Below are 25,595 nucleotides of genomic sequence, written 5' to 3'. Positions count from 1 at the left end.
TCTGCACTGCTCCAATACTCATAGGAACTCTTTGATCATTGGAGTACTGCAGAACATTCAGGATGTTGGCCGGTGCTAAAACTTCTTGTGTGGTTTTCTAAAATATTTGTGCGGGGGGGGGGGGGGGGTAAGTAAGCAAATAAAAATCCAGAAACCAAAATCAAAATGTAGTGCAGGGCTACTCAGTTCCAGTCCTCAGTGTCCACAGGTAGGCCAGGTTTTCCGAATATCCATGATGAATAGGTATGAGAGAGATTTGCATACACTGCCTCCTTAGTACACCAATTTATTTCTTGCATATTCATTGTGCTGTTTCACTAATATAGTGTGTGGAAGGCAGAAGGTGCCAAACTTAAAAGCAGGGGTCCAGGGGGATCCTCTGGTGGGATCTCCTAGCAAGTCATGCAACTCCTCCAGCTGAAGCCATCAGCTGCTGCCTGCTGACAAAAGATGCCATACCTAATACCTTAATAGGGGATTAACAGAACTGCAAATACAGAAAAACCACGAATAACTTTTTCATATGTTATTCGCTGTTTTTTTATTAAAAACCATCGTCAATATGGTGAAACCATGAATAACATGATGGGAGACCTGGCCTGCTCCTGAAGGGAGGCAAAACACGGTGAAGAAAGTGCTTGGAATCAGCGATATTTCTTTGCAAGCTGATGTAATTGGGAGGGGGGGGGGAACCAGCATGAATAATTGAATAATCGAAACTGTGAATGCTGAAACCACGAATACGGAGGGAGAAGTGTAGTGCTTGCTGACTACATTAAGTAGTGGCAGACTGTGAAGGAGTCTACAGCAACGAGCAGCGGTCCCCATCCATTTGTGCTCTAGGGACCAGTTTCATGCAAGACAATTTTTTCACAAACTGGGGGGGGGGGGAATCAAGCGCATAATCAATAAAGTGCATAATATATAATATAATTATTACAATTATTACATTAAAGAAAGTACTGTAGTTAGAAAGAAAAGATAGGAAGTCTCTACTGTACTTACTTTCATTCTTCACTGTGTACACACAATATATAATCTTACATTATGTTAACCACAAAATTAAACTACACAAAGCACACTCATTTTCCCCTCCCGGGGTACATCTTTTCCACCACCTGGACTGTCACATCCAACATGGCCTGGCATTGAATTTCTGGGCATAACGTTGGCAGCAGTCAGTAAAATACTGCGTGTCACGGGCTGAAAACTGACTCCTTATTTTGAAAACATGGTTGTACGGTGATTGTGGATGTTCAATGGTTATGTTTGAATGGAAGAGAAAAAGGAAGGGTGATAAAATGAGCACCTTTTGCTCTGCAGCAGGAGTAGAGAGCTGCAATTAGAGGCAGAAGATGCTATTTTTTGTTTAACATACAAAGCTCCTGGGGAAGTTTTGTACATGATATGCTCTAACAGGAAAGCTTATGACTCTTGATTGGGATAATGAGAGTGAGGTTAACATTCAAAAGCAGTTATCCAGGAAGCAGCACCTGCTACTGGATAAATACCACTGAGCAAAATATTCAGTGACTCTATCCAGGTAGCATTGCTGAGTATCTTTACAGACCACTACCCAGATCTTAGGTGGAGCCAGGAATTGTCAGATTAGTGATGATATTCAGTCCACTATTTGGATAATTATCTGGATAATTCAGAATGGGGGAAAAAGCAGTCCCATCATATTTAACGTCTGTTCTCTTCTCTCTTCTTCTCCCTCTCTATGCCCTCCATGATCCAGTGCAGTGTATCGCAAACTGTGTGATTTCAGATTTCAGGTGTGCTGCGACATGCTGGGGAGGAGGAGAGGCATCGGCGATGGCTGACTGCTTACCTCACGAGAGGCACATCCTGTAGGCAGTCAGCCGCTGCTAGCGCCTCTCCTCCTCCCTGCACCTCTTCATTTTCAGACCCCTCCCCCCCCCACTGGAGGGCCTCCGCGCATGTGTTGACACCGACATGATGACATCACTCATGTGTGTGACTTCATCGCAGCAACGCCTGCGCACTTCCGGGTGCCCTCAAGCTGTGGCCGCCAGTTTAGTGTGCCGCGGCTCATAACGTCTGCGAGACACTGGTCCAGTGTCTTTTTTCCCTGGGATCTCTCCCAGTCCTGCAGGCAGTAGTTGCCAGCATATTTTCCCCCTTCTGGAACTCAAAAGGGATAAAGAAAGGAAGAGCTGGAAGTGGAATGTGTAAGGTACAGGGAGAGAGAGAAACTTGGTGAAGGCTGAGGGTATGGTTTCCTGCCCCGCAAATGCTGCTACCCTTTAAATGCTTAACCTAATTAGTGACAGGGCCAGTATCGCTTGTAGTTTTTCTGCACTTTATGGTTCCTCTGCAGCTCTTCTGTTGTTTGTACCAGTGGTTTACAGCTGAGAATATTTATTTATTTATATATGCAGGCAGATCTTCAAGTTTAAAGTTTATTAAAAAATTTGTTATACTGCTTATTCAATTTTCTAGGCGGTGTACAGCAATAATAAAAGAGATATCTTTAAAAGAAACAAGACAAATTAGAGTTAAAATATTACACAAACCAATGTTAGGTTAGCAGGCATTTACAAAAAACACATACTAACTCCACACAATTGGGAAAGAAGGACTGAACTACAATATTTGAATAAAGCACACATAGGGGTAAAACGATAGGTAGGGAAAGGGACTGTAGTTGATTTAGTCCTAAGAAGGACAGTTTTATCCAAAAGCATCCTCAAATAAAAAATGTTTGAGTTTTGCTTTAAATTGCTTTGTCGAAGATTCCATTCATAAATAATTAGGCAATGAATTCCAAAGGGAGGGTGCAGTGACCGCAAAATTATTGGATCTCAATGTATTAATTAGTTTTAAAGATAGTACAACTAGGAGATTTTGTGATACAGAGCGAAGAGATTTAGCAGGATAATAGGGAGTAAGGAGTCTATCAATAAACTCTGGTTGACTGTGGTCTTTCCAGTTCTCCTCAGTTTTGTCCTTTTTCCATTTCCTGAATGAAGTCTTCTTATCGCCTATCGCTTCCTTCACTTCTTTAGTTATCCAGGCCGGGTCTTTTGCTTTACTCTTTTTGCACCCCTTTCTGAATCTGGGAATATACAGATTTTGCGCTTCGCTCACTGTGTCCTTGAAAAAAGACCAGGCTTGCTCTACCGTCTGCAATTTCTTGGAAGTGTTCCTAAGTTTCTTCCTTACTATTCCCCTCATCGCTTCGTAGTTTCCTTTCTTGAAGTTGAAAGTTGTCGCTATGGTTCTCTTTCCCTTCTGTATTCCTACTTCAACCTTGAACTTGATCATATTATGATCGCTGTTTCCCAATGGTCCCACTATTTTCGCTTCCTTTGCAAGTCCTCCTATCCCACTTAGGATTAGATCCAGAGTGGCATTCTCTCTCGTCGGTTCTCTGACAAGCTGCTCCATGAAGCAATCTTGCGTGGCCTCCAGGAATCCTGTCTCCCTAGCGCATAATGAGCTTCCAAGACTCCAGTCTATCCCGGGATAGTTGAAGTCTCCCATAATAACCGTGTTACTGCTTTTGCATTCTCTCTTCATCTCGGCTTTCATTTCTTCGTCGATATTTTCGGTTTGTCCAGGTGGACGATAGTATAGGCCCATCTTTATCTTGGGCCGCTGTGTGAGTGGACTGCTGGGCACGATGGATCTCAGGTCTGACCCAGCAGAGGCATTGCTTATGTTCAGGCCCTTTCCTTCCAGGTAATGGCGGAACAAAAATCAATAATGTAATGTAATATATTAAAAATAGAAAATCACCATATGGAATCTGGAGAGACATATACGGGGCAATTTATAAACCAGGTGCTAACATTTACACATGTGTTAGGTATTTAGAACACTAGCATGTACACACTTATATACCACTTATATACCACTAGTGTCTCCCAGGGGCGAGGACAAAGGACATCTCCGACAGAATCGAGAGAATCATGGAGGGAGCTGAGACAGAGGACACAGCAGTGATAATCCACGTCGGAACAAATGACGTCAGCAGAAGAAATTTCAACATGACTACACTGACCGAGCATTTTAAGATCCTGGGGAGGAAGCTGAAGCTGAGGACAGGGAAGATAGCCTTTTCAGAGATCCTGCCAGTACCAAGGGCAGATGTGAGGAGGCAGACCGAGCTTCAAGCAACAAATGGATGGCTAAGGCGATGGTGTGACGAGGAGGGTTTCCTCTTTGTACGGAACTGGTCAACCTTCTTGGGGAAAAGCAAGCTCTACAGGAGAGACGGACTGCATTTGAGCACGGCTGGGACGAGGATGCTGGCACGTAACATTCAGACCTGCATAGACATGACTTTAAACTGATAACAAGGGGAAAGCCGATAGTCGACCTGACCTCGACACATCGGACCACAGTATTGAGCAAGGATACTGAGACAGGAACTGGCAATAGTGGACTAGAGACAAAATGGACACTTTATGGACATAAACCCAAAGATGCAGCACAGGGACCCGATGGGAAATTAGAGCTAAAGAGCAAAACAAGGAGGAAACAGCCAGAACCAGAGGACTATCAAAGAACAAAGAAGTGGGCAGAGGACGGGATAGACACACCACATGAGGCAGCACGTGAGGAGACCAGCAGGAGCAACAAATCAAGAGTAGATCCAAAAGAAAAGGTAACAAACTGGGACTTAAATTGCCTATATACAAATGCTAGGAGCCTAAGGACTAAAATGGGGGAGCTAGAAGTTATAGCCGGAAAAAAGGACCTAGACATAATAGGAATCACAGAGACATGGTGGTCGGAGGACAACAAATGGGATGTGGCCCAACCAGGGTACAAACTCTACAGGAGGGACAGGGCACACAAGAAGGGGGGAGGAATAGCACTGTATATAAAGGACTCCATTCCTTCATCCAGAACAGAAACAACAATAAGAGCAGACAGTCTGGAGTCGCTATGGGTTAAACTGACAGGAGGGGAAGGAGCTGACATCAAATTGGGTCTGTACTATCGCCCACCAGGACAGCCAGAAGCAAACGACCTGGACCTGGAGGCCGAACTGAGACAGGTGTGCAAAAGTGGAAGAGTGGTGGTTATGGGGGATTTCAACTATCCGGGAATAGACTGGGACATTGGGCACTCAAATTGCACGCGAGAAACTAAATTCCTAGAGGCGATAAGGGACTGTTTCATGGAGCAACTGGTCACGGAACCAACGCGAGGGGATGCCACTCTAGACCTAATCCTCAACGGGCTAGAGGGACCCGCAAAGGAAGTGGTGGTACTAGCACCATTAGGGAACAGCGATCACAACATGATCCAGTACAAATTAAACATGGGAACATCAAGGGGAATTGCAAGCTATTAACGCCTGGATGAGACGATGGTGCGAAGAAGAAGGCTTTGACTTCGTGCGCAACTGGACGGCGTTCTGGGGAAAAAGCAAGTACTACAGAAAGGACGGACTACACCTCAACAAGGAAGGAGCAAGAGTATTGGCGAGCAACCTGAAGAGGGCCATCGAGAAGGCTTTAAACTAATAAATAGGGGAAAGCCGACAGTCGACCACCAGTCGATGGTACGGACAACAGGATGCCCCAATGAAAGATCAATGGGCTACTACTCATACACAGGAGAGGACGAACTCACAGCAAATAAGGAAGACAAGGCAGGAAGGGACAACTCAGACACAGGAGGGGATGACCGCACAGCAAATAAGGGAGACAACACTGGAGCGGTTAAGGAGACCGTGAAAGAAACAGTAGGGACAGCAAAGAGCAGAAAGTCCAAAAAAGTAACTCGAAGAGAACTCAAATGTATGTATACCAATGCTAGAAGTCTAGGAAACAAAATGGGGGAACTAGAGACAATGGCAAGAAATGATAAGTTGGAAATCATTGGCATAACTGAAACATGGTGGAACGAAGAAAACAAATGGGACACAGTACTTCAGGGATACAAACTATATAGAAGAGATCGAGTAGGGCAGAAAGGTGGAGGTATTGCCCTATATGTTCAGGAAGGAGTAGAATCTGTTGAAGTGGCTATGACAGAAACGAAAGAGAAGCTAGAGTCCCTCTGGGTCAAGATTCCTGGCCAAAACAGTGCAGACACGAAAATTGGCCTTTTCTATCGTCCCCCGGGACAGGCGGATGAAACTGACTCTGAAATGATAGAGGAAATCAAACGAGAATGCAAGACGGGCAATGTAATAATATTGGGAGACTTCAATTTCCCGAGGATAGACTGGAAACTAGGAACCTCCAACTGCGGCAATGAGGTCAAGTTCCTGGAGGCGCTAGGGGATTGCTTCCTGGAACAAATGGTAAAAGAGCCGACAAGAGGCAACGCCACCCTGGACTTGGTGCTAAATGGCCTCACGGGACCGACAAAAGAAGTAGAAGTTACGGCACCGCTGGGGACGAGCGATCACAATGTGATCATCTTTAAGCTTGACATCGGGAATAGAAAAAGTGCCAAAACCTTAACCAAAACCTTTAACTTTAAAAAGGGCAAATACGATTGCATGAGAGCCATGGTGAAACAACGACTCAAAAAAAAGGTGGATAAACTTGAAACAGTAGAGCAGGCATGGTCCCTACTGAAAACTACTATCACAGAAGCACAAAACCTATACATTCCGAGGATCTCCAAAGAAAGGAGAACAAAGGGTAAGGGAGAACCAGCATGGCTTACCAGACAGGTGAGGGAAACCATACAAGAAAAGAAGGACTCTTTCAAAAAATGGAAACACATGAAAACAACCGAAGCATGGAACAAACATAAAGACGATCAGAAGAAATGTCACAGGGCGGTGAGGGATGCCAAAAAGGACTATGAAGAAAAAATAGCGCAAGAGGCCAAAAACTTCAAGCCCTTCTTTAGATACGTGAAAGGGAAAAAACCCGCAAAAGAGGCGGTGGGACCCCTGGACGATCAGGGAAGAAAAGGGTACATTAAGGAAGATAAACAAATTGCGGACAAACTAAATTCCTTCTTTGCGTCCGTCTTTACGGAGGAGGATACCGCAAAAATACCAGAAACTGTGAAAGTGTTTAGTGGAGTAATAGAAGACAGCCTCACCACAGTTGAAGTAGATTTGGACCAGATATACTACCAGATCGACAAACTTAAAAGTGACAAATCCCCTGGACCGGATGGAATTCACCCGAGAGTCTTAAAGGAATTGAAGGTTGAAATCGGAGAGTTATTGCAAAAACTCGCCAATCTGACAATCAGAACTGGACAGATACCGGATGACTGGAAGATAGCGAACGTCACGCCAATTTTCAAAAAGGGATCAAGAGGAGAACCGGGCAACTACAGACCTGTGAGCCTTACGTCTGTCCCTGGAAAGATGGTTGAAGCACTGATCAAGGATAGCATAGTCCGGCACTTAGATATACACGAATTGCTGAAACCCAGTCAACATGGGTTCAGGAAAGGGAAATCATGTTTAACGAATTTGCTTCAATTTTTTGAGACCGTGAACAAGCAAATTGATAGTGGAATGCCGGTGGACATAATATATTTGGACTTCCAGAAGGCATTCGACAAAGTTCCGCATGAAAGACTTCTCAGGAAACTACAATGCCATGGAATAGAGGGAGATATACACAGGTGGATAGGCAAATGGCTGGAAAACAGGAAGCAGAGAGTGGGCATAAATGGGAAGTTCTCAGACTGGGAGAAAGTGACTAGTGGTGTGCCCCAGGGCTCGGTACTTGGGCCGATCCTATTTAACATTTATATCAATGACCTTGAAGACGGAATATCCAGTGAGATCATTAAGTTTGCAGACGACACAAAGATATGCCGGACAATCAGAACGCAGAAAGATAGCAAAGAACTCCAGAGCGACTTGTATCAGTTAGAGAAATGGGCAGAGCAATGGCAGATGAAGTTCAACGTGGAGAAATGCAAAGTAATGCATTTAGGCAGTAAGAATAAGGAACACGAGTATAGAATGTCAGGAGCAACTCTTGGTAAGAGCGAACAAGAAAGGGACCTGGGTGTACTGATAGATAGGACCCTGAAGCCGTCGGCACAATGTGCGGCAGCGGCAAAGAAAGCGAACAGAATGTTAGGAATGATAAAGAAAGGAATCATGAGCAGATCGGAGAAAGTCATAATGCCGCTTTATAGAGCAATGGTCAGACCACACTTGGAATACTGTGTCCAACATTGGTCTCCCAAACTAAAGAGGGATATAAAACTGCTGGAGAGGGTGCAGAGACGAGCAACGAAGCTAATAAGAGGTATGGAGAACTTGGAATATGAGGAACGACTCAAGAAACTAGGACTGTTCTCCCTTGAGAAGAGGAGGCTGCGAGGGGACATGATAGAGACGTTCAAAATACTGAAAGACATCGATAAAATAGAGCAGAAAAACAAATTATTTACACTGTCCAACGTGACACGGACAAGAGGACATGGTTTAAAGCTAAGGGGGGACAAGTCCAGGACAAATGTCAGGAGGTTCTGCTTTACGCAGCGAGTGGTGAACGCCTGGAATGCTCTTCCACAGGAGGTTATTAAGGAATCCACTGTGCTAGGATTCAAAGGCAAATTAGATGCACATCTCCTTATGAGAGGCATAGAGGGATATGGGTGGTAAAACTACATCAGGTGTATACCTGACTGGGCCTCCGCGTGTGCGGATCGCCGGACTCGATGGACCATGGGTCTGATCCGGAGATGGCAGTTCTTATGTTCTTATGTTCTTATGTGAAAAGAACCACAACGACAGCACTCAACTTCAGAAAAGGAAACTACAAGGACATGAGGAAGATGGTAGGAAAAAAGCTCAGCAACAGCTCAGGGAAGGTGAAGACCGTAAAGGAAGCCTGGACACTGCTTAAAGGCACAGTGCTCGAGGCACAAGACCTGTACGTCCCAAGGTTTAGGAAAGGGTGCAAAAAAAATCGAACTAGAAACCCAGCATGGATAACAACTGCAGTTAAAAAGGCGATAAGCGACAAGAAATCATCCTTTAAGAAATGGAAAAAGGAACCAACAAAGGAAAACCAGGAAGAGCACAAAAGACACCAGAAAGAATGTCATCGAGAGGTCAGGAAAGCAAAGAGAGAATATGAGGAAATACTGGCAGGAGAAGCAAGAAACTTCAAACCCTTCTTCAGGTATGTGAAAGGCAAACAACCAGCCAGAGAGGAAGTGGGACCACTGGACGACGGAGACAGGAAAGGAGCGATAAAGGAGGAAAAAGAGATAGCTGACAGGTTAAACAAATTCTTCTCTTCAGTCTTCACCAGAGAGGACACATCCAATATTCCGGAACCCGAGGTAATTATAAACGGAGAACACGATGAAAGGCTGGTACAACTAGAGGTAAGCAAAGAGGATGTCCTCAGACAGATAGACAGACTAAAGAGCGACAAATCACCGGGCCCGGACGGCATCCACCCAAGGGTACTAAAAGAACTGAGAAACGAAATAGCAGAGACACTTCGCCAAATATGTAAACTCTCCCTAAAAACAGGGGAGATCCCAGAGGCCTGGAAAATAGAAAATGTCACGCCCATCTTTAAGAAGGGATCAAGGGGTGACCCGGGAAACTACAGGCCTGTGAGCTTGACCTCGGTTCCAGGGAAGATGATGGAAGCAATGGTAAAGGACATAATCTGCGAACACATAGAAAACAATGGACAACTGAAGGCGAGCCAGCCTCACGAACTTGCTGTACTTCTTTGAGGGAATAAACAGCCAGATGGATAAGGGGGAATCCATAGACATCATTTACCTTGACTTCCAAAAAGCCTTCGACAAGGTACCTCACGAGCGGCTACTTAAAAAGCTGTGGAACCACGGGGTGCAAGGGGATATCTACCGATGGATCAAACACTGGTTGGCAGGCAGGAAACAGAGGGTTGGAGTAAAAGGCCAATACTCAGACTGGCAATGGGTCACGAGCGGAGTTCCACAGGGGTCGGTGCTGGGACCTCTACTGTTCAATATATTTATTAACGATCTGGAGGCAGGGACAAAATGTGAGGTTATCAAATTTGCTGATGACACCAAACTCTGCAGCAGGGTTAGAAACACGGAAGACTGTGAAGACCTGCAAAGGGACCTAACGAGACTGGAAGACTGGGCAAAAAAGTGGCAAATGAGTTTTAACGTAGAGAAATGCAAGGTCATGCATGTAGGGAAAAAGAACCCGATGTTCAGCTACAAAATGGGGGGAACACTGCTAGGGGTGAGTAACCTTGAAAGGGACCTGGGGGTGATGGTCGACACATCACTGAAACCATCGGCGCAATGTGCGACAGCCTCAAAGAAAGCAAACAGAATGCTGGGCATCATCAAAAAGGTTATTACAACCAGGACGAAGGAGGTCATCATGCCGCTGTATCGCGCAATGGTGCGCCTGCACCTGGAGTACTGTGTTCAGTACTGGTCGCCGTACCTCAAGAAGGACATGGCGATACTCGAGGGAGTGCAGAGGAGGGCGACTAAACTGATAAAAGGTATGGAACATTTTTCATACGCTGACAGGTTAAAAATGCTGGGGCTGTTCTCCCTGGAGAAGAGGAGACTTAGAGGGGACATGATAGAAACCTTCAAAATCCTTAAGGGCATAGAGAAAGTGAATAAGGACAGATTCTTCAAACTGTGGGGAGCCACAAGCACTAGGGGTCACTCGGCAAAATTGAAAGGGGACAGGTTTGGAACAAATGCTAGGAAGTTCTTTTTTACCCAGAGGGTGGTGGACACATGGAACGCGCTTCCGGAGAATGTGATAGGCCAGAACTCTGTACAGGGGTTCAAGGAGGGTTTGGATAGGTTCTTAGAGGATAAGGGGATAGAGGGGTACAGATATAACTTGAGGTAGGTTACAGAAGTGGTCAGAAACCACTTCACAGGTCGCAGACCTGATGGGCCGCCGCGGGAGCGGACCGCTGGGCGAGATGGACCTCGGTCTGACCCAGTGGAGGCAACTTCTTATGTTCTTATGTTCTTAAGCCCGTTACATTAACGGGTGCTAGTAGAGCCTCCTTCCCTCACATGTGCCCTATTTTCAGCCCCAGTTCCAAACCCATTTTTACGCCCCTCCCTCCCACCACGGTCCAACAGCACCTCTTCCCTGCGCCTCCGGTCAGCAGCACCTCTTTCCTGCTCCCCCAGTCAGTAGCACCTCTTCCCTGCTTCCCTGGTCAGCAGCACCTCTTTCCTGATCTCCCGGTTCCTCTTCCCTGCTTCCCCAGTCAGCAGCACATCTTCCCTGCTCCCCCGGTCAGCAGTAATTCTTCCATGCTCCCCTGGTCAGCAGGACCTCTTCCCTGCTCCCCCGGTCCCTCTTCCCTGATCCCCCGGTCAGCAGCACCTCTTCCATGCTCCCCTGGTCCCTCTTCCCTGATCCTTCGCTCAGCAGCACATCTTCCCTGCTCCCCCGGTCTCTCTTCCCTGCTCCCCTGGTCAGCAGCAACTCTTCACAAATCTCTCGGCTGTAGCAGTGGCCGCAGCACTCTACACACACTGCTTCACGGCCTTCAACTGCCCTGATTTGATTTGCCGCATATCTGATGATGTCATCAGGGACGCGGTGGAGCAATCAGGGCAGTTGAAGGCAGCGAAGCAGCGTGTGTAGAGTGCTACGGCCGCTGCTACAGGCGAGAGGTTTGTGGGGACCGCGTGAAGGGGGGCGGCAAGGGAGTAAGGGTAGCGGTCAGACCGCGTGAAGGGGTTCGTGTGGGCCGGGGGGGGGGATGGGGCAACGACGACACGGAAACCGACTCCTCCTGGGGTCCGCGGGAAGGGAAGGGTGGGGTGGCAAAGGACTTGGGTCCCGTGCGGCGGGGTCAGTTTTTTGGTTTGTCCCGGGGGGGGGGAGGAGGTGGTCTTTGTACCCCAGTCCCGGCTTGTGGAGGCGATCGTCGGCTGGCTGGGAGAAGGTTTGTGGAGGCGATCGTCAGCGTGTGAAGAAACTTCCATATTGTGAGGTGGCTGTGACGTGAAACCCGTGCATGCGCACTCGTGTTTTCCGCGACGGGATCAGGGAACACGTTTTTTTAATGCACATGCGCGGCCTATCATTTTATTATATTAGATTAGGAGAAACCCCACAAAAATCAAAGAATCTGAGAGATAAGGATATCCACCAATGATACGGTTAACTCCAGATAGGGTAATAGGAATCAATATATAATAGGGAATGGAGTTCTCAGCATTGGTGCAAACAAGACACTAACAACGAGGCTGAGCTGAGGGTATAATTAATATCAAAAACAGATCAATAATTTCATAAGTGGTAGCTCGAATATAAACCGAGGGTTTATATTCCACTATTCTTCCCCTTTGTAGCTTCACCACGCCCGTTTGATACTAAAACATCATTACGTATAAATAAATTCAACTATCCTATTCAATCTACCATTAAGGTTTTGGGAATAATACTGGACCAGGACTTGACTATGAAGGATCAGATGGCCTCTTTGGTCAGAAAGGGTTTTTTTTAACACTCTTTGGAAGCTTCGGTCCTTTAGGCCGTATTTTGATGTTTCATCATTTAGAGTTTTGATGCAGTCTCTTATACTAAGCCAGCTTGATTACTGCAATATTACCTATTTGACAATTTCCCAGAAGAATATGCAATGATTGAGAATAGTATAAAATGCGGCGGTCAGGCTGATTTTTAGGTTGAAGAAATATGATCACGTAGCACCCTCCTATCGAGTACTGCATTGGCTGCCAATGGAGGCTTGGGTGAAGTTTAAGTTTGGCTGTTTCTGTTTTAAGGCTTTGTTTGGTTTAGCTCCCAAATATATAATTGAGCATTTCTCTTTTGCAACCAACAGACATAAGAGAAACTCACATCTGAATTTTGTTTTTCCGCCTGTTAGAGGATGTAACCTTAAAAAACATCATAAAAATCTTTTTTCATATCAAGCAGCGTTATGGGATAAGGATTTAGAACAATTGCTTTTGCTTACTGACACTTATGGGGAATTTAGGAGACATCTAAAAACATATCTGTTTTTGAAGTATTTAGGCAGCTAATTCGTAAAACTTTTATTATGCACTATTTTGATCATTTTAGTGTCTCTAATTATTGGCTTTTAACTTTTTTAGTTCTATTCAACGTCTTTTATTGTTTTTATTGGGGTTTTTTTAACTATTGTAAACCGCAGAGAACTTTGCGGCCTTGCGATATATAAACTGATTATTATTATTATTATTCCATTCCCTGTGGTGTTGCGAGATTGCCTTGGAAGTCGCGACAGCCATTTTCACCACTGAGAGACCATGGGCAGGAGCTAGTAGGAATTGCTCCTGCTCCAACGCACTGCTAGACCACTAGAGAAGTTGAGGGGGAGGGGCTTTCCATTGGGTCTAGGAGGGGTGTTCAGCAGTTGAGCCTGGCTGTTCCAGAGGGGGAAGAGGGAAGGAAGAGAACTCTGATGGTTTGTTGGGGGGGGAGGGAGGACACTAATGGCAGGGTAACTATCAGTTTGTGGGTGCTGCTAACAGTGGGAGAACTGCCAGTTTGGGGGGATGATTGGGGAGGAAGCAGAGAAGGGATACTACTGGAAGTGAGGTTGGTAGGAATGCAGATATCAGGAGTGTGAGGAAGGAAAGACTTGAATATAAACCAAGATGTCCATTTCTGGGTCATTTTTTTCACCCCAAAATCTCAGTTTACATTTGAATATATATGGTACATGTTCACAATTAAATGTTAAGCACATATACTGTATACCCAATTACGCTAGTATTCTATAAAGGAAATTAAGCATCTATTTTTCCCTATAGATTAGGCACTGTATAACACACATTTTCTGGACACCTAATTGTTAAGCACTCTGTTATAGAGCTGTCCCACATTATTTGCAATTTGATTAAACAGATATACTGCTCATAACACATATAAAATACCTTGCACAAAATTAAGACTGTTTTCTTTTGGTACTGAATAAAATATGCTCCATGTTTTTCAGCTCACAGGGCATGGGTAATTATGCATTGCTACTCTCTCTTTCCCTTTTATGTGAAAATAGCAAAACATCCATTTATGTTTATATTGTAGTTATTATTGATTACACATACTTGACAAGAAGAAATTTGAAAGAGGACATTATGATAGACAAGTTCTATAATCAATTATCAGTTCCATGAGTACAGTAGTATTGTACTACTGTTAAAAAAATTTACCTTAATTCTTCCTAGCTCAAACTGGAAAACATTGGGACTTGTTGCTTGTGCAAATACGGCAGGAAATAACTTTGTACTTGGTTCAACCTAAACAATGTAAAAGAAGCAAACACATTTATGATTTTCTTTTTCATTTTTAGGATCATTAATCTAAAGGAATGCTATGCTCACTGAATATACAATAGGATAGTGTGATAAATAAACAACAAATACAGGAATTAAGCTGCCGATGTTCCTGGAGGAATATACCCCTTTCAAGGAAAGGCAGTGATATGTAGGAATTTTGAACCTGCAGTAAAATTAATGGGGGTTAGTTATTATAGTGCATTAAGGCCCTAACATGGAGTATTTGCCCTTAATATGTAATAAAGAGCAACAACAACTCATCTATAATAACAAAATGCTAAGCGCACATGCGCACTCTTACCAGCGTGTTCCCTGAAATCTGATCTGGCGGGCTGTGGCCGGTAGGAGTGCGCATGCCACACAAGCCTCCCTGCTCTTCTCCTCGCGCCGCTGCAGTAGGTCCTCTCACGAGACACACCTGCGTCGGAGAAGGATTCAAATGAAGGCGACGATCGTGAAGGGAGCCGCCGTGGCACCTTCAAAATTAAAAATAAACTTCGGGCAGAAACGGCCCCACACTCGCAGCTCGGCTTCAGGCACGTGCGCGCTCGGCGGCTGTTTGCTCTTGAGGAGTAGTGGCTCGTGGCCAGTAGGGGGGTGATGTTTATGGGACGGTAATGGAATGGATGTCGGCGCATGATGGTGCAGTATGTTTTGTGGAGTTTTTCTACAAAAGCGCCTGTTTTTCGTATGATTCTGGGTAATTCTAGTTAGATACAAGCATATATGTTAGTTAAGGCCACGCCCAATGAAAGCGTACGACAAACTGGTGAATTTAAATTTAAATATAAATGTAGATAAAGCCAGAAAAACACACTACAGATTAATATAAGGGAGAGAATGGTGTTCTTTTTATGTACTTTGCTGTTGGGCCAGATCATGAAGGAAACCAGAGGATGGAATCCATTTTGTGTTCCAAGTCTTTGTTCCCAGCAGCGTGGTGTTAATTAATACCACATGTGCTTTAGACGGGTAAAGAAAGATAACGTGCCCCAAACTAAGATATAACAGGAATTAAATATAGTTTTGAATGAATGTATGGAAGGCGTGGCCAAGCAAATATGACTGGAATGAGTGTGTGGTAGTGTGTTGAACAAAGGAATGGGTTTTGAAAAAACATATGATATATATATTTGCAACCTAAAGAAATCCTAAAGCAACATCTGGAAGTAATTAAGTCAGAGACTCCTGCTCTAACATAGGAAGCTCAGAAGGGGAGACCAGCCCCTCCTCCTCCTCCTCCAGGCTAAGGTTTCTGTGTGCAGATCCATAACCTGTCAGCTTTTTTCCTCTAAGGCTGAGAACTTTTCAGCATCTTTTGAACAAATAATTTCTCTTAATATACTTTTGTGAAAATTATGATTTATATTCAGAAACGACTATAAGCAAACAAATGTACTTTTCTGAAACTGTCTAACTTTTAAACGTAGAGGAATTTTCTTTGTCTAACTTTTAAGACCACCTCCTTTCTGGATTGTTATTGGTTGTCATACTGATGATGTCACTGAGCCAAAAGTATATAATAGAATGACCTAAGATATTGAGGCGAGTTCGTTATTAGAAGGCCAGCATTTGGCAACTATAACGATCTCCCATTAGCGCAACTGTTAATGCAAATTCTTTTGATCTCATAATGGAAAAATAGAAACAATAACTCAATAAAGCTTAATTATAAGTTTTTAAACCTTGTGCTGGTGTCATTTTGCATATTTTATTATTTTTCAAACCATGAGCTTTCAAGGCGTCGCTGTCCCTTGCTCACTCTATAGAGGAAGGGCTACTATTGTGCTGACTTTGCTACTGCTCTTTACAGGGTTTCTTAGTTGAGGTCCCCCGGCAGCATCGGGCAATGACTTCTTCATTGCTCTCATTCGACGATACAAATGCAACTTTGATGTGAAGGTCAGTGGGTGGCAAACGTGTTGATTGTGAGCTGCTGAATTATGGATGCTGTTACTGCTGGACAGAGGGGAGCAGGGAAGGGGTGTTGCTAGACAGGAGAATTCAGGGAGGATGGAAGGAGCAGGAGAGATACAGGACAGGTGGGGGAAGAAAAAGGAAGGGAGGCTTACTGCTGGACAGGGGGAGCAGGAAAGAGGTGCTGATGGACAGGGGGGTCAGAAAAAGGAAAGGAGGTCTGCTGCTGGACAGAGGGAGCAGAAAAGAGGTGCTGCTGGACAGTGGAAGAGGTGCTGATGGACGGGGGAAGAAAAAGAAAGGGAGGCCTACTGCGGGATAGGGGGAGCAGAAAAGAGGTGCTGCTGGACAAGGGGGAGGTAAAACAAAGGGAGAAGGGCTGCTGCTGGATAAGGGGAGCAGTGAAGGGGTGGTGGTGGACACAGGGGAGGTAAAAGGAAGGGAGAATGGACAGGGGAAGCAGCCAAGGGGTGGTGGTGGACAGCCGAGGATAAAGAAAGATAAAAAAAAGAAATAGAGAAAGCAGCTAAGGAGAGAGAGAGAAAGAAATAAAGACAGACACACACACATATATTCTAACACCCGTTAATGTAACGGGCTATAAGACTAGTATTACCATAATGCACTTTACTATTAGATACTTCAGAATACAAAGTAATGAGATGAAAAGCATCTAAATGCATACAAAATATCTCATTACTATGCAAACTGAATAAGGCAGCTTGAAGAGAACACTGCAAGCTGTACTATTTCTGGAAAAATGTCACCAGAAAAAAAGTTGGTGGTATTTTTTCATCCCAGGAGAATCAGGCAGCAAAACCATGGTCCAATGCAACCATTCACTTTGTAAAGAGGCCAATACCCTACACTCTCAAAGACCCCCTGCCTAATGCCTCCAAATACAAACCCTCTTTTCGATACCCCCTTTGCCCTGAAAATCACCCAATCAAAAGCACCTCTACCTTTCCATAGTACTTCCTCCACCCCCAAGGACCTACCTTTAGTAATACCTAGTATCTAGTGGAGTTAAGGCAGGAACAATCCCCAGTTGCTCCTGTGCCTTGTTAGCACTGGGATCAAAATGGTGTCAATGATCTCTAGTGGTAATCTGATGGTACTATTTTTAGGGAACACCAGTGCCATTTTTGATCCTGGCACCAGCAATAGGCTAGAGCAGTGGTTCCCAACCCTGTCCTAGAGGACCACAAGCCAGTCAGGTTTTCGGGATAGCCCTAATGAATATGCATGGAGCAGATTTGCAAGCCTGTCACCTCCATTATATGCAAATATCTCTCATGCATATTCATTAAGGTTATCCCGAAAACCCAACTGGCTGGTGGTCCTCCAGGACAGGGTTGAGAAACACTGAGCTAGAGTGTCTGGGGATTGCTCCTGAGAACTTTGATTTTCATTCATTTGGGGAAGCAGAAAAACAAAACTGAGAAGCTGAGGAGACTGCTGTGCATGAGGAAGGTCGTGAATGCTCAAATTCTGAATTCTGGCAGAGCAGTCCCTCCTGACCCCATTGAAAGAACATCGCCCATGTGTGCTTGATTCATTGCTGCTTGTCAATGGAAAACATATCAGTACACAGTCTGTCGGTAAATGGTAAACAAGGATGAGCAAAGCTGAGAACTATATTTCACACAATTTTCCATGTAAAATACACACACTCCCCAACCTTTTCCTAATAGTCATATACAACAGAAAAACATAATAGGCCTTCTGAGAGTAGTTTGCAAAATATTGTTATAATGTTTTGAGAATACTATGTCAAGACTTCAGGAGATAGGGGCCTTTTCACATGGACTGTATATGTTGGTATACTCACTTGAAATTTTACATACAAATTGCTCCATGGTAAAAAAGCAGGAATTAACATGGACAGATTTTGACAGTGTGTGCTAATTCCCATGTTAACTTTCTAATACATAATCCAGTGGGAAATGGACAGGGATTGCAGCTTGCAATTAACAGAGAGAACGTTAACAAATGAAAAGGTAGATTTTATTGTGTTATCTAAATTGCAGTTAATTGACAGTAAGGCCCTGATTCTGTATAGTACGTCTACATTTAGGCGTGGTAGGTATGATTCTGCAAAACTTAGACATCCTTTAGAGAATCGCGCATCAGATAGACGTTCACATTTTTAGACATCCTTTAGAGAATCGCTTTTCAGGCGGGGTTCAGACGTCCAACCAATGTCCTGAACGTTATAATGTTTTATTATTATGATGTTATTAGAATGGTGATTTTATGCTGTTTTTCATTAAAATTGTAAGCAGTGAAATGCTGGCACCACTATAGTTTATTTTTTTAATCGGATTTTTTAAAAAAATATTTTCTTTTCTTTCTCTTCTGTCACAGGGAGTGAGTGGGTTTTTAACCAGCAATGTCAGGGTAGAAGGCTGTAGGTCTAACCAGTTTATCATTTTCTGTAAATTTTGGACTTACTTTTGACTGGATGATTGTGAACACCTGCAGGACATAGTTACAGTGTGGTGTACTTTTTTATGCTATATTTAGGATTAGACAACTGTATTTTCCCCTACACTTATTGGTCTAACCAGTGTGCCACAGAGTGAGCTAGCAAGCTGCATAGCAATTGTAAAACTAGGTCTTATAGGCATTGTAAAGGAAGTCTACTTTTGAGCGTGGTTTGAGCAGAAGATAGACGTGAGTTAGGTGGACGAGACATAGGTGGGCTTTTGGACATCTTCAATGCGTTTCGCTAAATAGGTCAATAGGGGTTTTATATTTGCTTTATTAAGCTCAAAATACATTTAATTATGCAGCACATAAACAGGGCACATGAATACAGATATATTGCATGCAAAACCATCTATTTTTGTGGGCAAACAGCAATGTTATTTGCTAATTATAGGAAAAGATCCATTAACTGAAGCAGAGCACATGAAAAAGATAGCTTTATATTTCTTACTCAAAAGCTACCCTTTTTCTGATTAAAGAGTGCTGTAATGAGCTAATTCTTGAAAGAGGAGCATTAAGCAAGCAAGGCTCATGAAAAAAAATAGATTTCATTTCCACAAGGTTAAAAACAAATGGAGGTTTCCAGCTGCACAATGGTGACCTCATTGTGAGATCATCAAGGTGCACCTGGAAGGTAGAATGACACAATTAAAATAGAGATATGTGCTGGAGGAGCTGACCATACTTAGGATTCAAACCCATGACCTTTGGACAATGAAAGCAGTGCTTTCAACCACTGAGATAGAGCTGCTTTCTCTCAGGTGGCTGTGATATGATACCTGAGGAGATCATACCTTAGGAGATCCCCCTAAGGTATCATATCACATGTGAGGAAGAAGCCACCTGAATGGCAGCTGCTGTGGCTCAATGGGTAAAAGCCCTGTTCCCATCTTCCAAAGGTCATGGGTTCAAATCCCAACTAGTTCCCCCAGCACATATTCCTATTTTAATTGTGGCATTCTGCCTTCCAGGTGTACCTTCCAGTGGGGGGTGGCCTAAGGGTTCTGGCCAATCGGAAACTTAGGCCACCTGGCCAACCGGTATGTTAGGCCCATCTCCCAGTGCACTACCAGGGGTCAGTGGGTCTTTGGGGGACAGAAATACAGTCCCCTAGCTCCTGCCCCCTTGTGTCAGCCTCTGCTCTGCCCAACCCCCTTGGTTCTGCCCGCTTCCTGCAGCCTTTCAAAATGGCTGCCACAACCTCTCATGGAATACCTGCTGTGAGAGGTCACAGCAGCTATTTTTAAAGGCCACAGTGAAAGGGCAGGACTTAGGGGGCTGCACTTCTGCCCCTAAAGATCCCTGCTGGAACCACCAGGCATGCAGGTAGACCTAGGGTAGCCTCCGTATAAATTGAAAGGGGTAGGCAGGTGGTGGGGAGGGCTTTTCCACAGGCAGAGGGTAGAAGAGAAGGAAGAGGAATTGTTGAGGGGAGTGTGAGGAGGCACATGAGATTTTTTTTCTTTTAGGAAAAAACTCCACTTTTATGGAGGCCCCAGCCCAATTTTCAGCCAGGGCCCACATAAGATAAGAGGGTGAATTTAGGACAGCTTTTGAGCATAAGCCCCGGCTCCACCCCAGCACCACCACCCTGGCCTGTCCCTGACCAGCCCACTTTTTGGGGCCAGTCAGAGCTGATATTCAGCGGCATTGCCCAGCTTAGTGCCCCTTAATATCAGAGGTTGAGTGGCCATAAGAGATTTAAGTGGGCCAGTTCCCCTCTGGCCCACTAAAATCACACTGAATATCGACTCCTCCTTAGTTCTGCTTTCAATATAGATAGATAAAATTGAAGCATCACTAGCCAATTGACAGCACTTAGAAATATGGGTTTGTAAAATGGAACCAGCTAACCATATGTCAGCAATTAAATTAAGGTTGTTAGGCTGCTGCCTCCAGATGAAAGTGCTGGTATTTGCATGTGGAAAATGCCAAACCGACACTGCTCATTTTGTGTACATGTAAATTTGTGAAATGGATATGCCACTGTATGTGTAGCTAAACAAAAGTGCAGTTCTGTGGGAATTAAATGAATCTGAAGAGAAAAAAAACAAAATAGGATACATGGCAGCTTCTATTAAAACTTAAAACTTTTAGGGTTAGAATATCTAGTTAAACATACCTGATAATAGGTGCTCAACTCTTTGCCATTGGCAGTGAAAGACAACAAACCACTGGCAGTATCCACTAGGCAACCAATCTCCAGTCCATTATTATTGCGGCCCTGTCCAGGACTCATGCTTTCTCCTGCACACACCATATAGCAATTGCTACGCTTGATGCTGAACATAAAACAAAGCACACAGAATTATTGTTTGCAATATGTATCATATTTAGTGTAGTTTGTAGGCAGATTCAGTTGTAATAAATAAGAGTCAGGAAATTGGACTACTCCCCAGAAATGTCACAAACATTGTATACAGGGTTGGCAAATTTCAAAGGCACAATATTTCTGCATACAACACAAGGCTTTTTCATATGTACAGATAAGATGCTTGGAAGGTGCACGCCACCTATACATTATCCCCTGGATTCTATAAATGGCAGATAAATGTCCGCGTGTAAAATTGCGCACAATACTGAGATATGAATGAAACTAAACTGGCTATTAATCCAATAATTGAGTGCTAATAATCCATTATTGTGTCAACTGGTAACAATTTGGATATGCATTTGCATTTTCCTAAGTGCTAGTCTATAAAGATCCATATGCAAATCTTACAGCGCACAACTCATAAGAGAATATGGTCATAGGAGGGGCATGGACAGAGGTGTTCAGTAAATTTGCGGACAGTATTACTGAATACTAAGGATCCACGCTAAACTTAGGGCTCCTTTTACAAAGGTGCGCTAAGCGTTTTAGCGCACGCACCGGATTAGCACGCACTATAGAGCGTGCTAGCTGAAAATCTACCGCCTGCTCAAAAGGAGGCTAACGCGCACTATTCCGCGTTTTAAGGCCCTAATGCGCCTTCGTAAAAGGAGTCCTTAGGCACCGGGGTCCATATCCAAAGTCTGGCAAGGAAAATCAACTCTAAGCATTATTCTATACACAGCATGCAATTCAGAGCACCATTTATATCATAGTATTCTGCACAGATTTTTTGATGCTCTTTGAGCGCTATGTACTGAATCTAGTCCTATATATGGATAACCAATATGTACATAGTTGAGCATAAATTTTGGGAAAGCATTTCTGGGGAAAGGAGTGGTATGAAGAGAATACTTATGCATGTGAGATTGTTCTCTTTGTGAAAATGGAAGCAAAGCCTGCTGGTAAAAAGTACCGTCAAACTTTACACACAGATGCTGCATTTTTTTTTTTTAAGTTGCCAACCCTACGTCCCGTCCCCATTACCCTCTAGATAAATTAGTATGGTTGCAATGTTAGTTCTTTTGGTAAAGTAGAAATGAATGTCAACATAGAAGCTACAAATAATATAGTTTTACTGTAGAACTTCCATATTTGCTCCCTCCTTTCCCATCCCCAGACTGTCCAGGAACCAATCACAGAGCCATAGCCATCTTCCTGGATAGTCAGTGGCACTAACCAGACAGGAGCATCCATTGACTGCACAATCTTTTCAATTCTAGTAATTATTTCAGTTTCCATGCCTTCCCTCCTTGTTATTTTGTTCCAAGTTATTTTTAAATGCTAATATAGATGAATTGGAGACAGTGGGGTAAGCAAGGTTGAGAGGCACCTGGAGCGGTGGCGGCCCTCATCCACCCTCTTCTCTGCTTCCCCCCCCCCTCCTGCTGTGCGCGAATACCCCTTCACCACCCCATACCTTTTTTAACTTACCCGGCACGAGCAGCATCACCAATTCGCTGCCCGCATCGGCGTCAGTGACGTCAGAGGGAGAGCCGATGCTGGCACGAGCAGAAGGCTGAAGTTGCTGCTTGTGCCAGCGACGAGATAGAGGTACGACTGAAGGCACGTGCGTGGGGGAGGGGAGGAGTGGGAGAGAGTTGGGGGAGTGGAGAGGAAGACGCCACTGGTCGGAGAGTAAGCATTCTTCTTAGATGAAGTGAATGAAGTTCCACAAGCATGTTAATGGAAGGATTTCAATGGCTTATTTCTTCTCTCTAACAGAGAGCTCTTTGGAGTACTATCAGATTAGAAGGTGAGCTAAGAAAACAGCAAGAAAAGACGGTCTGTGATATCCAAGATGGAAAATGCTCAAAAGCAAACCTTAATGAGAAATAGTCTTTGTTTCTTTTGTTTTGCTTATCATATGTTGTTTTTATATGTATATTTTTTAGAGTTGCTTTTATGTTTTGTACGCTGGAGGTGATACTACATACAGGTGTATAAGTTTTAGTTATATCTGTGATTTGAACTGCTTGGTTTAATTGCATTAATTTATGAATGCTATATTATTTTATTATTTATATTTTAATTTGCTTGTTAAGATGCATTTTGGTAGTTATTTTAATATTCATTGCTGCTGATGCAGCTGACAGGCAAAACATGGCCATGTTGGGCAACAGTGTTTTATACCTGGGAGCTTTTTAAAAAAACAATAAAGACCATTTCTCATTAAGGTTTATTTTTGTGCATCTTCCAGATTAGAAGGTGAATCGACTTATATGGGGTTTTTGAAATGCTATGAGAATGGTATATTTGTGTGCAGAATGTCAAATCATATGCAAGACTGTGTAATAGCATTCTAACTATAACATAACCAACCTCTCATGAACCTTTCCTTTTTCATCACCCAGTGTAACTGTGACAGTGCGAACTCTGTCCAGATCAAAGGCTGTGTCATACTGATGAAAGTCAGATGTAATCCAACCTACCCAGACATTAGTAGGTTCCTGTCCAGGAAATATTCTCACAGAATAATAGTACTGCAAAGAAAGCAGAAGACAGCACGTGGGTAAATCTGTCATATACAAGCCTTTGGCTAAAATTTCAGCTGGTGGCGGTCAGTGTATTTTTTTTCTTTTTGTTGTTGTCAACAGCTGGCATTATGGCTAAATATTCAATGTTGGGCCATAACCAGGCAACCATCAAAGTGAAACCAGATAATGAAAGGTCTGTGTTTTATGTAGTCATATTTGTCTGCTTAACTTAGGCGTACAGAATGACACGGGGCAGAACTTGTCCCTGTTCCCACAGATAACCGTGGGAAACCATCCCATGCCATTCTTTAGTGTTTATCTCAACCTCAGTTCTTCTACACCAGCATTCTTCAGTGCAAGGCTTGAGGGTCAGTGGTTGTGTCCATTCATACTCTGAGTCTTCCCTCTCTCTGTAAAGAATGACATGGGATTCGTTTCCCGCAGTTATCGGCAGGCATTGGGACAAATTCTGTCTCCGTATCATTCTCTAGGCATTAAGTGTTAGATATCAGAACTTACCGGTAGGAGCCATTTATAGAATCACGCCTAGCAGCATCTACAACAGTCTTGGGTGCTGGTAAGCATTGAAACCTTAGGTGCACTCTTTATGCCAGGGTTTTTTGACTTCCATGATTGCGCCTAAGTTAGGCACATGCCAGCACCTGTCAAAATATACCCAAGATCCACCCACAATCTGCCCTTAACCACACCTACCTTCTGGTAGGCACCTTGGAGTAGATGCCTACCTCTAAGTGGTAGGCGCCTACCACGTTAGGTGCCTTCCAGCTAATTAATTGTGATTTAATTGTATTTTTAATTGTAATTTTCATTTAATAGTGCCAATTAAGGCTTTTTTAAATGCCTAAAGTTAGGTGCCTAGATCAGCTAGGCACACTGATCTAGGCAGCTAACTTTAGGTATATTTTATAGAATTAGGATCTTAACCTCATAAATGCTTATTCTGCCTCCCAGGCTACCAACAAAAAAGACTTTTTTTAGTTTTGCAGTCAATGCCGATATTCAGCGGCTCTAATCATTCAATTGCTGATGAATATAAGCGAATAGCCCAGCACAAATGCTTAACCAGACAGAAGCCTCTTCTGGCCAGTTAAATCCCTTGGAATATCGACTCCTCCATATTTTCTAGGGGTGCGTATTCATGAGCCTACATTCAGTTTGTTTGGGTCCCTAAAAAACTTTGAATGTAGGTGAACCTACAAATTTATATCTGTAGAATTGAATGCAAGTATAAAAAAAGATCTTGTGCACATACATGTGTGAATAAAAACTGAATACGTTTAATGAAGCCGCCTCCCCCAAATTCCAAGAGTCATGAAAATTAATTTAAAACAATCCTGATCTGAAATTTTTGAACTCATAATATTTTGATCAAAATTCCCTATAACACACCGAGGTCTAAATTCTACATATGGCACCCAAAAAATCGGCAACAAAAAGAGGGACATTCTATAAGGTGCGCTTACAGTTAGGCGCTGTTTATAGAACAGCACTTACACCTGGGAATTACAACAAAATTTAGGCGTGGCCATTTGCACCAATGAAAATGTGGTATAAATGCCTGTGCCTAAGATAATGTGTGGATGCCCTTAGTCTATAATTACATGTGTAACTTGAAGTAATGCTCCTGGCCCACCTACTCCCATACCCCCATTTTTGACTCGCACGTAAAATTTAGACGTGGATCCCACACCTAAACTTACAATTGATTTTAATTAGCACCAATTGCTTATTAAGCCAAATGTGGGCGCTAATTAGCTTAATATTCAATTAAATTGTGTACATAATCTTTAGCACTTTTTATAAAATTTTTAGGGCTCATAATTAAATTTTCCTTTCAAGGCTAATTTACATTACATTAGTGATTTCTATTCCGCCAATACCTTGCGGTTCAAGGCGGATTACATAAAAGTTTTCAGAAATTACATACAAGTTTACATGAATAGTATAAGAGATGTCGTAAGAGTTACATATGGATTATCAAAGAGTTGTCGAGATCTTAAGGTGATAAATGTTTGGGTAATAAGAATTACCAGGAAGTTGTTGAGAACTAAGGTGATAAG

General features: G+C 43.5%; 1 protein-coding gene across 1 annotated transcript in view; it reads right to left on the bottom strand.

The window, feature by feature from the left end:
* The window catches only part of RYR2 (ryanodine receptor 2), a 1,389,277-nt gene that overhangs the window by 632,475 nt on the left and 731,207 nt on the right, over positions 1-25,595 (bottom strand). Inside the window, 3 exon segments of the mRNA XM_033937646.1 lie at positions 14,134-14,220; positions 20,789-20,948; positions 23,360-23,520. Coding sequence (XP_033793537.1) covers positions 14,134-14,220; positions 20,789-20,948; positions 23,360-23,520 — 408 coding nt within the window.

This window comes from Geotrypetes seraphini, chromosome 3, assembly GCF_902459505.1.
Source record: "Geotrypetes seraphini chromosome 3, aGeoSer1.1, whole genome shotgun sequence".
NCBI lineage: Eukaryota > Metazoa > Chordata > Amphibia > Gymnophiona > Dermophiidae > Geotrypetes > Geotrypetes seraphini.
The sequence above is the reverse complement of the archived record's forward strand: the minus strand, read 5'-3'. Positions and strand labels throughout refer to the sequence as shown.